The sequence below is a fragment of the Aspergillus nomiae genome (genome assembly GCF_001204775.2).
Source record: "Aspergillus nomiae NRRL 13137 chromosome Unknown contig00315, whole genome shotgun sequence".
Lineage (NCBI taxonomy): Eukaryota > Fungi > Ascomycota > Eurotiomycetes > Eurotiales > Aspergillaceae > Aspergillus > Aspergillus nomiae.
This window is the reverse complement of record NW_015378370.1, coordinates 25,525-39,146: the sequence shown is the minus strand read 5'-3', so window position 1 is coordinate 39,146 and position 13,622 is coordinate 25,525. Positions and strand designations below refer to the sequence as shown.

General features: G+C 48.4%; 3 protein-coding genes across 3 annotated transcripts; 1 reads left to right on the top strand and 2 right to left on the bottom strand.

Moving 5' to 3' along the window:
- Window positions 1-7: 7 nt before the first annotated feature.
- On the bottom strand, window positions 8-866 carry ANOM_009169 (putative MFS transporter; the record flags this gene model as incomplete). The annotated part of the gene is made up of 2 exons (XM_015554425.1): window positions 8-307; window positions 390-866. The coding sequence occupies 2 exons, from the start codon at window positions 864-866 to the stop codon at window positions 8-10; spliced, it is 777 nt and encodes a 258-aa protein (XP_015403723.1).
- A 537-nt stretch (window positions 867-1,403) lies between these two features.
- On the bottom strand, window positions 1,404-3,467 carry ANOM_009168 (glycoside hydrolase family 72 protein; the record flags this gene model as incomplete). Its single annotated transcript, XM_015554424.1, has 4 exons — window positions 3,152-3,467; window positions 3,052-3,089; window positions 2,963-2,988; window positions 1,404-2,896 (listed from the first exon to the last, which is right to left on the bottom strand). Exons 1-4 carry the CDS (start codon window positions 3,227-3,229, stop codon window positions 1,404-1,406), a joined length of 1,635 nt encoding a protein of 544 aa, XP_015403724.1. The 5' UTR covers window positions 3,230-3,467.
- A 5,376-nt stretch (window positions 3,468-8,843) lies between these two features.
- ANOM_009167 (calcium/proton exchanger) lies at window positions 8,844-11,179 on the top strand (the record flags this gene model as incomplete). The annotated part of the gene is made up of 13 exons (XM_015554423.1): window positions 8,844-8,847; window positions 8,911-9,450; window positions 9,501-9,564; window positions 9,621-9,668; window positions 9,716-9,757; window positions 9,818-10,065; window positions 10,116-10,148; window positions 10,199-10,506; window positions 10,556-10,775; window positions 10,832-10,845; window positions 10,896-10,949; window positions 11,002-11,090; window positions 11,140-11,179. The coding sequence occupies 13 exons, from the start codon at window positions 8,844-8,846 to the stop codon at window positions 11,177-11,179; spliced, it is 1,704 nt and encodes a 567-aa protein (XP_015403719.1).
- Window positions 11,180-13,622: the final 2,443 nt, after the last annotated feature.

The window sequence follows — 13,622 nt, the reverse complement described above, 5'->3', positions numbered from 1 at the left end:
CAAGGGCTTACGGAGAAGAAGACGTTGGGATAGACCCATTGTCTGAAGATTCGGAGGGGGTTGAAGAGGCGTAGGGCTGAGAGTACGGTCCTCTTCTCTTTTCTTCGGGGTCCTCTTTGGACTCTTGTTTGATTTCGGGGACGAAGACGATGGACAGGACCAGGCCGAGTCCTGTCATGCCGACTTGGAGCCAGTAGATATTACGCCAGCTGGAGAAAGTGACGATGAGGCCTCCAATACAGGGTCCAATCGCAGGACCGGAGACCGATCCAGCCATAAAGAATCCTACGGCTGTGCCACGGACGACCTGTTAGGCATTATTAACACTGAACTAACGACGATTCCCACCACAGTACACAGGAGGATAAGGAAAGGTGGTGGGGAAGTACCGGTTCGAAAATGTCCGCCAGAATGGTCTGTCCTGAAACCATGAATGACGTTCCTGTCAAACCGCTCAAGACTCGAAACGCTGTAAACATCTTCATATCTACAGCAGCCCCCGTCGCCGCCGAACAGACACAAAGCATGAAGATCGCAATATTATACGAGATCCTTCTGCCAATTAAATTGTTCAACGGACCCCAGATAAGCGACGAGAAGCCCATGGCCAGCAAAACGCCGGCATTAGTAATGTTGAGAGTCTCGGTTGTGGTGTTGAACTCCTCGGCGATCTCGGGGGTTGCAGGAAGAAGAGATGTGCTGGAGAAGGTAACAGCAAGTGTCATCCAACTGACGACGAAGAGAATGATACATTTTCGCCAAAAGGGAAGACCGTAGCCCCTTTCCACCTTGGTAGCTTTCTCTTCCTTTTCTGCGACCCTGTCTATCTTTTTGGGGGTCTGAGATTCTAGGTCGGGTTCACCCATGGCCGGCCATGGAATTAGGGTTCGATCTTAACCGTTGGTCTGTACAAGCAAATTCTCACGGCGATTCCCAACTTAGGACAAACTTAGAACAGAATTAGAACAAATAAGAGTGGATAGAATAAAGAACAAAGTTACTGGGCAGCTGATAGCTATAAATATATATAGATCCGGATTATTTTCCGCTATGTTTCGGCATGCCGTTTGTGTGGCCGAGATAAGACACCGCTAGCTGTCGAAGTTCGGAGTACAGCACCGAGTCGGCAGAGCGAACCGACGTTAGGATGTGACTCAAACATACAATCTACAACTGGAACCTAAATATCTTCGTAGCATACGGTATACGTGAGTACAGTTACACCAATTGAACAGGCAATTGTGAGAATATATATTCAAAGGAATGAACGATTGAGCGATTGGCTAAAGTATGTACGTCTTAAGATTCCCAAAATCACTGGATGAATACACCCCAACAAAAACCCCCCAGGTCTCACTTCACTGTTCTCCTAACATTCTTGAGCCCATATACATGTTACTACTTTACAGCAGGAGCATTCCAGCACCGGCAACAAAGGCAGTCATGATGTAAGCTCCGAACTGCCAGCTGCCAACCTGGACGGCCATCGGGCTCACAGCACCGGCAGCGCTGTCGGAGCTGGAGGTGGAAGAAGAGGTGCTACCAGCGGCAGCACTTCCGGCAGTGGGAGAGGCAGTGACACTGCCAGTACCAGCGGCACCGGCCTGCTTCAACAGCTCAGAGCACTGGCCATTGCTCTTGGAGGCGCTCTGGGTTTTACCCGAACCATTGAAGTCACAGGCTTGGTCTTTGTTGGAGCTCTTCTCGTACCACTGGTTCATGACGAAAGAGAGCTGCTGCTTGGGAGAGCACACACTGTACGCTCCGTACTTGCCCTTGGTGCCGTCCTTGTGGATTCCATCGCACATTCCGTCCTTGGCGCAAATGTAGTTGAACAGGTCCTCATAGTCGTCTTCCTTGACGGAATCCTTAACGGCGCAAGACAAAGACTCAACCATGCAGGAGCACAGGTCCGGGTTAGGAGAAGGAGGGAGCTCACTGGTAGCTTCCCAGTCCTTGCCAACCGCGGGGCAGGATGCCGTAGCAGCAGCCTTGGCAGTGTAGCTGGCGCTGTTGACGCCAGTGGCAGTGGCCTTTTGGATTTGCTTAGAGAGGTTGGTGAAGTCATCGCGAGGCTTGACACTGTCACCATCGACCTTCACCAATCCATAGTCGTTGGCCTCCTGGAAGTACATGTAGACGATACCACCGCTCCAGACGTCGTTCATCTTGTCGCCGTACAGGACAGGGGTGTCGGTGAACTTGCGAGGCTTAGGGTTGTTGCATCCATACTCGGAGAAAAATGCCGGGACAGGGAAATCCTTGAATTCCTCAGTGCGCTCCTTGTAACCAGAGGTCTCGAAGGACGAATCGCCGCACCATTCGTAGATGTTGTAACCGAACATGTCGATCATGGCGTCGCTCTCACCGCAAACGAGGTAGTTCTTCAGGTCATCACGGATGCTAGCGTCGTCATCGGTGGCGTAACCGATGAGCAGGGATTCACGGTACTTCTTGGCCTTGATGTACTTCTTCATGTCACGCACAGCGGCCTTGACGAACGCGATGGAGTCGGTGTTGTTCTTGTCGTTGGCGACTTCGTTACCGGCAAAGAAACCAATAACATTGGTGTAGTTGGCGAAGGCATCGACAACGCTAGTGTAGCGGGAGTACAAGTCCACGTCCCACTTAGGGTCATTACGGATGATTGACTCCGAAGGGGAGGACAGATCGGTGATAAGGTAGATGCCAGCGTCGTCAAGCATCTTCATGCACTCAGTGTGGTCGGCCTTGGGGTCAACGGCATAGGTACGGATGACGTTGGTCCGCAGTTCCTTCAGGTAAGGGATATCACGCTCGCACTTCTTGGGGTCGGACAGAGGATCAGTGTAGTCGCCGTTGGATTCGTTACCGAAGCCGGTGCTGGAGCTGCTGGTGCCATTGGAAGAATATTCCTCTATAGATCAACATTAGTTCCCAATCCGACTGACTTGACCCGAGATTTTCCCGGCATGGAACATACGCTGATAGGCAACACCACGGATGAAGCTAATGGCATGTTAGTTTCGCTATCTCATTGATCCTTTGAGCGCGTTGGAGTTTCCCACTTACAATTCAGTGCCGTTGTTGGAATAGAAGAATTTGTTACCCTACAGCAGAATTTCTCAAGTCAGTGATGGAAGCGACCGCGACAGCCACAGTATTCAAGTACCTTCGTCTCAATGGCAGGCAGGGTCGCCAGGACACTGCCCACGAGGGAAGCCCCGGCAAGGGCGAATGCGGCCTTCATGATGAGTCTATTGACAGTCGTTCAAACGTATACCAGCCGCAACGACGACAGTTAAAGATCTGCAGTGGAAGACAACGAGGGATCGATCAACTTGATCTGCGGGCCCAGTGATATCAGGTCGAATTAATGGGAAACGAATCGGGGAGTGGATTGAGAAAGTCTAGACGAGGATATATACTACAACGAGTGACTGACGGCTGACACACGAAGCCGTGGAATGGAATTGCGGGAAATAAAATAAAAATCAAAAGAGGTATGTAACGAGGGAAGGAAGTGATAGGGAAGAATAAGGAACAAGAAATAGCAGGAGGCGAGGAGGCGAGAAAGGAAGAATGGGCAGGAGAGTGGGAAAGGGGGGGGCCCGAGAGGAGCCTGAGGTTAGTCTGTGTCTTACTTAGAATAGAATCAATCGCCCTGTTTGGCCTGTTTGGTTCCTTGTTTGTTGTAATACACAGGCAACGACGTAATAATAATGATCAGCATCAAAATATTGAGCAAAAACCCACCGCATGAATCATGGCAACTGGTGTCCATCCCATGTCACATCACTCCTGTATCATCTTCATACTTCTGTGACCAAGGCCACAAATTCCAGTGGATCAAAGGGAACAAGTTCTGTAGTACTAGTCATTCATCCACTCTGTTCATGCATGCCTCGAAATGCTAAGAATACTCGGGGCACTCGGATTCGGTACATACTTTTCCTTTGCCCATTGACTAGACCCTTTAACTCCAGGGTAGCCCAACTAGTACAAGTGGGCCCTGAAACTAGCCGCTGGAGACTGACCCTTAATTGGTCATGGTGGTTCTCTGGCCCTGTATCACCCGTCGTACGTTGTATTACATCCGGTCCCGACCTTGGCTCTGTTTCTTGTTACCTGCCAATAATTGCTTGTGATTCTTGACTGGTGGGGCCGAAATTCCTTGGCCTCTTTTTTGCTGTCTCATGAAGTATCGTGAGGACTTTAGTCAGGCTGGGCGATGATTGCTTGGTGTAACCCAAGACATTGATGAAGCAGTCAAATTCTTATACCAAGTCAATTATATGTGTTGATCCCCTTCCGATGAGGTAATCTCTCTGAAGCCCCGGTCGGTATGGACCGCAGGGGTGAACCAGAACTTGAAAGTACGATACAGTACCTAATTAGGTTGGTAACACGGATAACACCAACAATACATTGTGATTACCAGGAACACACTACTGGACCATGACAGGGTCTTTCTCTCCAATGCCAGTCGAGGGTCGTGACCCTGGAAGGGGTCCACCCAATGAAGCTGAGTGAAACACTGGTGGCGGGAAAATTTTTCACAAAAAATCATTACATCCTTAGTACAAGGTAAAGATTTTAGATTTGCTTTGTCTGATGTAAATGAAGACCTGACTGAATGTACTGTCTGTAATTGTTAGCTAGAACCTGAATGTCTACCCCATGAATATATGGTTCAGCTACACAGTAGCCCAGTGCCCGAAGAAAAGGGAAGTTTCGGGAAAACACAAAATAAATAATAATTGAAAGAGGGTATAAAAGGATACCTTATGATCCCCCATAACTTTGTGCATACATTCGTGAAGAGTCCAGTACTGGAGTGACGTCAAAAATCACACCTCAGCCCTCTTCGCCTGTTCTGCCGCCATTCAGATGCAAACGGTTGTGTAGATCTTACTAATCTCCCTACGTACTGCGCAGGAGAACAAGGCATGTTTCATCATAAAATATGTGGACAATCTTGACACCGGCTGCCTTACCCAATCTTCTTATACCTTGCCACAGAGCACAGCATATGCAGTACACCTGTGCACATGGTATATACGAATCACCGACAGATATTATAAGTGCTTGAAGGGCTAGATTACTAATCGTATAACTACTGTAACTATACAAAATGTTGAATATACACATTGTATGTACAAAGGGGTATATCGCGAAAGCTAAACAATTTCTCATCTTTCTTACTATCTACTATGCCGTCTTCTATATAAAATTATAGCAGAGCGCTTCTCGCTCCGCTACTATCCCGTACTAAACTCCCAACTATTTCTAGACGGAGATTATATATCACTTTTCGATGGGCATAGCTCCTATTTAGTGATTCAATTTCTCGCTTTCATGATGATTTGCAACGCAGGAATAACTGTCATGAAAGGAGAAAATGAAAAGGAGAAGAAGCCTCTTTTTGAGAGCTTTATATTTTATGTCACCTACTCTGTGAGTCAGAGCTCCAAGTCCTCCGTTCCTCCGTTGAGTCCTAGTTCGTCACAATGTGATACCAATCTATATCGTCAGAACTAAATTCTTTATGTGCGGCGACTACAGGCGCCATCCACCATTCAATAGTGATAACTGTTTCCAGTCTAGAGGGCGATGAATTCTGCCTTTCCACTATAGCTGAAGGTAGCTGGAGGATTCTTCTTATTGCACTTTTACAGCGCTAAGCTATGAATCCTACGAGGTGCGTTATATTGATCCAATCTTATTCTCTTCCCTTGTTCAACTGGTTCTCTCTCTCATATCTTATAACACCATCCTCCTCTCACCGCCCTCTCCCCAAAGGTAGACATACCCGATGGTTCGTAGGAAGCTGACACGATCCTTCAACTAATTGGCTCGTAATCGGGGCCAAATGTGCATTTGGTTTTGAGCAATGCCTCTACATCGCTTACCCCGTCCCGAGGATTTGGCGACAACCATGATAATTAAGCGGCCGAACTAGGCCCTAGAAGAGAATCCTGTCCGAGCCAGGTTGAAGAAAGGATATGCTACTATCAAGCTGGAAGGAGCTACAGCAGCGCTAGAACTATAAGAGTAAAGCTAGGAACCCTCTTGGTGTCCAGCTATATATGTTGTGTCGCTTATTCCTAAAGGGACCCCAAAAGAAATGGGGTAATGTCAGGTCCTCCGGTCAACTTCTAGCCTTGAATAGAATACGTAGTACTATAGATAACATTGAAGCAGTGACTGGAGAACACGCAAGCATGGTGGGGTTGTTGGGTAGATAGCTGCCGTCCAAGTGGCTTTATATATAACCGCCACAGGGTTACCTAAAAAAGGTCAACGAAAGAAACAACTTCTTGAAGAGTCACGGTGTTATTCTCAGTCTTACAGTACTAGTCACTTCACCAGCACCGGAATATATCATGACCTGCAGTTATATCGATAATAACCGCTTAGTGGATGAACGGGACGCTAAAAATTCCGTGGCCTATGCTGAGCACTGCAGAACTGAACAAGATTAATCTTCATCGTTATGTCTGGCTCGAGCTTTATGGATACCTTCTACACCTTTTAATCCCATTACAGGGCCTCGATCTCAAGATCGCGGATGTTGAAAGCGGCACGGGGCTTGTTTGATTCACTTTATTTTTCCATCTTCAAGTCTAACTGGATTTCTTTAGCATTGTCCTCACGGACCTTAGCCGCCGCCTCCGGCCATCAGTGCAACTGGACGGCTTCGACATTCATCCGAAGACGACCATCCGCAAGAATGGTTTATTCCCAACTTGAATCTCATCCACTAAGATATCAAACTGACGTTCCGAAAGACGTGGAGGGCAAGTATGATGTAGTGCATATTCGCCAGTTGATATTCGTGTTGGAATGAGCTCCTGTGTGGAGAAGCCACGACCTGAAGTCAGCACTGAAGCATTGATGAGCGTGTTAAACAACCGGCGCTTGCAATCAACATGGTTGTTTTGCCAAGTCTACTTGATGGATGCGGCTTCAGAGTAGTCTAGACGGATGTGCGCGACGCGCCGGGCTACATGGCTATTGCCATGTAGTAATGTAACCTGATGCTGCACGAATTTTTACCGGAAAACGAAGAACGAGGCGGCGGCAGGAATGCTGAAAAACTCATGCCACACTGAGAGGGAGAGTCAAGAGGGGGCTTGTCACGCCCTCTCGCGGTGGACGCTAGTGGGAAAGAAGCCAGAGTAGGGGGTTGTAAATATGTGCAGGTGCTCAACAAATAAAACTATGTATCTGGAATATTTTATCTGATTAACAGATGACCAACATAGAACTTGGGCATTTTGTACAAGGAGAGTTCGCTTCTTTCAGGGCGGACGAAGCTGTCATCATTTTTCATTGGGCATAGCAAGAGCTACACTCTATAATCGATTCCGCGACTGTCCCCTTAGGAAGTACTAGTACGGAGTAAGAAAATACCAACGTCAATAATGGCTGGCGTCGGGTAGTCCGTAGTTGCCCCAAACCATCACCGCCAACTGTGGCTGATATGAGGCGCAGCAAAGAGCGTCACCAGCCACACGCACTGGCCTAGCAAAGTCTCCCGAACCACAAAGAGTTGGGAACAGACAAGTTAGTCGCAGCAGGAAGGATAAGCTTCCGTGACCATGAAATGCACCAGAATGGGTCAGGGGTTGAAAGCTTTAAACTGTTGATCTTAAGAGAAGCTAACTCGTACCAATCAACATGATCAATTTCCCATACTCAGTGTATTGCCCAGGTATGGAAATTCTTCATCTCTTTCCACACAGTACAATATGACAGTAGTTTGGTTGCATTTCGGTGAGAATGGAGGACTCTTAGGTTTAATGATTCCAGCACACAAAACTTTGTGATCCAAGAAATTTGGGTTCTGAATCGCGCAGCCACTAACCAACTCTTATACTAGTTCAACTTGGGATGGAGACAACCACCACTCTTGGCGTTCTCCCCCGTGTCAGTCTGCATTCTCCCTTGCGAGGGATCACACCAGCGCAATTGGTGGTCATCAGGTTGGCGAACGAATGACATGTTCGGACCGCTCTTCAGAAAGTACATCTGCCCGATCATTGGCACAACAGCCCCAGAATTCCCACCAAAGAGTGCAGGACACGCGCCAGATTAGAGGACGATCTACCATGACTACCGAAAATGCGCACCCCCAGTGTGGCTGTGTACAGATGAGTTATTGCTTGTCTGGGACAATATACGTCGGCCCTCATAGTTTTTACTCTAGCTTTGTTAAATTCCCCTTAATTTTGTTTTTTCTTATTTTTCTTGTTGTCTTGGCTCTCTGTCATAATTTTTCTTGTTTTCTTTTCACCCTTTTTTGTGATGTTTTGCTCTCATTGACATTCTTTTGAAGCTATTGTTGGAGTTCTCAAAGAGAAACCCCCTTGATTATCGCTCAATCATTTTAATTGAGACTCTTTATTTCTTTTTTGTTTTTTTTATGTCCCCCACCGTTCTTTAGCAGTCGATTCGCTCTTCTTTTCATCGACAAGACCAAAACCACGATCGCTGTTCTGCCGAGAAGGCTTGTCGTACTCAAGAAGTCTTGTCCTGGTCTTGGATTTCTTGGTGGCCACAACTGAGGCTGAGCTTCTTCAGACCCATAACTCAAGCCACACCGGGCCCCTCTATATGATATCGTCGCTCAGGCAAGCTAGTACGTTTTCTTGTAATGCTGCCTGTTAATGCTTAGCGTTGATGGTGTTCTGGCTGCGACGGTTGTGCAACTGTGCCTCAACATATGGTGCCCCCGTCACCACGCGGCTCGATGGCCTATAATTAGTATACTCACGAATTATCATTCTAACCTTTATAACAGTATATAAATATTAACTATCTTCCCACGATAATAAGCGGGCAAGGAATTCATACGAGCAATGCGTATGTCTTGTCACTCCCTCACTCTGGGTTCCTGATCATGATTAACATGGCTTTGGAATACAGATAAATATCGACGTCAAGCCAGAAACCTGGCATGGTATGACCAGGATGGAGAGGCATCAAGTCACAACCCCTTCAAGAAATTTCGACGTCAACGGCCGCGCCGAACGGATTCTATCCAGCTCGAGAGCAAACTTACTCCTATCCGCACTGCAGGGGATGTGCGCCTCGACGAGGAGCGTCGCCGGCGGAAGGATATGACAGAAGGCTTGGTAGGCCCAGAGCATGCAGATAGTTTCCCACCAGAGTCCTCTGGGACCGATCAGGTTACTCCCGATAGAGCGGGACGTGAGCCGTCAATGCACAGCAATGAACCCATCAACATCTCAGCCCAAACTGGGCTTGATGAAGATCAGATGGGAGGACCTCGAAAGAGGAGGACCTTCGCGAGCGGATTTGGGGATAGATCCCTAAATGGGGACATCGAATCGAACTCGACAAACGATGCCAACGAGAAGCCGAAGTTTACGGCCATGGGACAGTTGAAAGCGACTCTGTTCAATTCCTGGGTCAACATCCTTCTGCTTGCTGCTCCAGCTGGAAGTAAGTGTAGATGTCTCTAACAACCAAGATCACCGCTAACTATGGTTGAGTTGCATTGAATTATGTCGATGTTGATCCAGTTGCTGTGTTCGTGGTGAATTTCATTGCTATTATGTGTGTACCCCGCCATCTCGAAACGGACCTCACATTACGGAACTAACACAGGGCAGTCCTCTCGCAGCTATGTTGGGCTACGCGACGGAAGAAATTGCCATGCGGTATGATATACGAACTCTTTGAAGTAGACGATAGCTAATGACTCTAGCACCGGCGAAACAATCGGTGGCCTACTCAACGCAAGTTTTGGGTATGTCATTAACGAAATTCCTGCTACTTCTCCTTCTAATCTTGACTAACAAAACAATAGTAATGCCGTCGAACTAATTGTGGCTATCATTGCGCTGGTCGACGATGAAGTCACGATCGTACAGACTTCCCTAATTGGAAGTATGCTCTCGAATCTTCTCCTTGTTATGGGGATGTGTTTCTTTTTTGGAGGTGTCAACCGCTTGGAGCAGCATTTCAACCCGGTTGTTGCCCAAACAGCAGCCAGTCTTCTAGCGTTGGCAGTGGGATGCTTGATTATTCCCACTGCCTTCCACGACTGGTCAGGCGGTAAGTCAACGAGCAGCCCGGTGGGATATTAAATGCTAATTTGACTCCAGCGGGCAGCAGTGGTGTCGCAGAGCTCTCACGAGGTAAGTTACGTTGGTGGGCAGCTCATGTATTGTTTTCTCACAAATTGCAGGAACCAGCATTATTATGCTGGTCGTGTACGGATGCTATCTGTTCTTCCAGTTGGGGTCGCACACGGAGATGTACAACAGTCCGAGTCCCAAAGTTGAGAAGAGACGTGTTAAAGTGAACGAGGGCGACACCCATCGGGGAATTGCACAGATAGGCAAAATGACTGCCACCCTGGCGGGACAGAACGCACAGCAATTGAAACTGCAAGACCCGGACGAGGAAGAGGAAGAACCTCAGCTAAGCATTTGGGTGGCTGTGCTAACCCTGGCTATCTCGACGGCCCTGGTCGCACTTTGCGCTGAGTACATGGTATGGTATACCCATAGAAGCCATCAATCACGCCAAGCTGACTGTCCAGGTTGATTCTATTAATGCGATTACGGACCGTGGCGGTATCTCCAAGACCTTTGTTGGACTGATTCTCCTCCCAATTGTAGGCAACGCGGCCGAACATGCCACGGCCGTGACGGTGGCATGCAAGGACAAGATGGACTTGGCAATTGGCGTGGCCGTAGGGTCCAGCATGCAAATCGCGTTGCTGGTGCTTCCGTTGATCATTGTGATTGGATGGGGCATGGGTAAGTGAACTTCGATTCTGTTCTGTGAAGTTGTACCTTGCTAACTGCGTGTCTAGGCAACAATGACATGGTACGCTACGTCGACACATTCTGACAATAGCCAGTTACTGACTCTAGTAGACTTTGTACTTCGACGCATTCCAAGTGATTCTGCTATTTGTTGCCGTCCTGCTGGTACGTCAACAGCCTTCTTAACCACCAATACAACGTTACTAAATAGAGCCAGGTAAACTATCTCATTGCCGACGGTAAATCCCATTGGCTCGAGGGCGTCCTCCTGATGATGATGTACTTGATCATAGCCGTGGCAGCTTGGTAGGTACCCACGCTCACAACCGAACGATACACGGCTAACCACGAGCAGGTTCTATCCCACCAAGACTGATGAACAGATGAAAGCATGATACGAAGACATTCGAAGACTTCTGATATCGCCATCCAATATATGATGATACTACTAATTTGAATTAACCCGACGTTGATTATGTTTCTGCCATACGCTGTTTAATCACTACAAAATGCTATACGATAGTGGATACCTCCCAACTCCCACCCGTTCATAAGTCTCTAAACCTACAGAGTAACATCCGAGAATACCCATCACACCACACACACAGACCCCCTCCACCTGCCCAGCAGCTTCCTGAACATCTCTTCTCACCTCTCCAAAGACACGGTAAGGTAGTACTTCGTATACTCCGTACAAGAAAACGAAACCCACACGCGCCAATTTATTACCAAATACCTCGGTAGCAACTGCCTATAATACCAGTCCATCAACACGTGCTGCCTACCCCACAAAACACTAAATCTGCATTTCTCCAACTGTTGCCCAGAAGAGTTACAGAGTTAAAAAAGCAATCTGCATCGGAAAAATCCCCCCCCCCCTCTTCGGTCGCCTCCTACGTTTCCGCTCTCACACATGGGGGCCGTTGGGTTTAGCGCTTACGAAGAAGCTCCGTTCCGCCGTTCACTTATCGGTATTCGCCGGGGCAAACCTCGTTCCCCGGATTCTGATAGTGTCGGGTAAACATTCTGGACTCGGACGGGAGTGTCTATCTTTAGGTAATGGAAAACACCTCAGATAAATGAAGATCGGTGCTCGATCATGTTTCCATGGTTGTAATTGGCGGTTTATGATTGGGCTTGTCTGATGGAGGGAATCTCATCTATTTCGCATATGTAGGTACGGGGTACGGAGTACAGGGGAGAGAAAGTAGGTTTACGGTCTCGGGACGATGAGTAGGGTTGGCTAAGCGGAATGGGCGCAGCACTAGCAGCAATCTACAAGCGAGACGCATTCGTATAGCTCACTGTCTGGGGGAAGGAATCGCCATGTAGCGGCCTGATCTCTTGGCCGTTTTCTCATTAGGCGAGAGAGAATATTATACTTGGACTAGGATCCCGGATCTCGGGGGTTAAGCCGAGGATGAAACCGGCAGAAAGGATCCAATTGCATTGGAAGCGTTTGCCGAGCTACATCGCAGTTTCAGGCCGTGACAGCGCGTAGGGAGAAGACTCAAGAGTCGATAACCGGACTACGTGGACGAGTTACATCGAGTGCTGGAGACTTGGCTTCATTTCTCCCTCGTGAACCATGCTCGATTCTGGCTCTTCCTATGGACGACTGGCCTCCAGCAAAGCGGGTTACTTGGTAATTGCAACTTCCACGTGATTGATAGACCCTCGACATGGGGGGTAGGAATGTTTGCCCCGAATCTGTATGCACGTCTAGCACTGGCTCGCAATAACTAACGCCACTGGGCTCGGTTGGACAAAGGACAGGGTCTCGCTGCGAATGGCTGCTGTTCAGGGGACCTATGGAGGTCTTGTACCTGTGGCGCCAATAAATAAAACGAATTAGCTTTGGGGCTGAAGTGACAGGGCCTCCCTCGGTCAGGACCACCAAGAGTCCACGTTGCCCATTAGAGTCGGCGAGCTCCTGTCCCGGGTCGGGGAATGTCAAGGGCCCGTGAAGACTCGCAACGACCTGCAAGCAGGTCAAGGTCCGGCGCTACACCGTCTGACGGGGGGTTTTTGTTTTCTTGTCTTTGTGTGTTTGAGAATAAAGGCTACACGGCCGGATTGCACACGAAGAAGTAGACACATGGCATGGCACACAAAGAAAGCACAAAGCGTGCCTTCCCGTCGGGGCGTACTTTTGCATTGAAAGAGTCGTTCAAAGACTCGAGCACCGCCGTTTATGATAGTGGATGTTACTGATGTAGCGCACCCAGGGTGGCGCCACGGCGCCACGGAACAATTGGTCTCATAGTAATTTTATTAAATATGATCGTGGATAGAGCACTATGGAGTTGAGTGCTCCGTAGAAATGGAGTAAGCCCTAGCTATCTAGAGCACGGAACACTCTGTATGCGATCCGATGGGAAGCGCATTGGGAGATAGCGCTCACCGATATTTAGCCAGTTCGCCGGGAAATTGAACACTGAGGGAGAAATAACCCCCCCAAGTGTTGTATGCACGGAGAATCCATCCAATGAAGGCTCGGGGTAAAGTGCAGCGAGGCACTGGATAAAATAAGACGCTGTGCTCCGTCCCAAGAGGTTCGGCTGGTTCAAAGGGACTAACTACGTACTGACAGGACCCCAGACTCGGGAAATTTTCTTAGTTCCGTTAGTGAGTACGATACCAATGTTTAAAAACCTAGATTGATCCCAGGTAGGCAAATAGACCTCTGTTTCGGAAAATCTTCTTTTTGATTCGATCCAGACGGCATTGGGCTAGGCCGAGGACAGATGGATACACGAGGCGTGGCGGCCAGTCGCGACAAATGAAAACCGGCCATATACGGGGCTATTCTTAAGCCGTGCGGCCACTGGCCGAGTC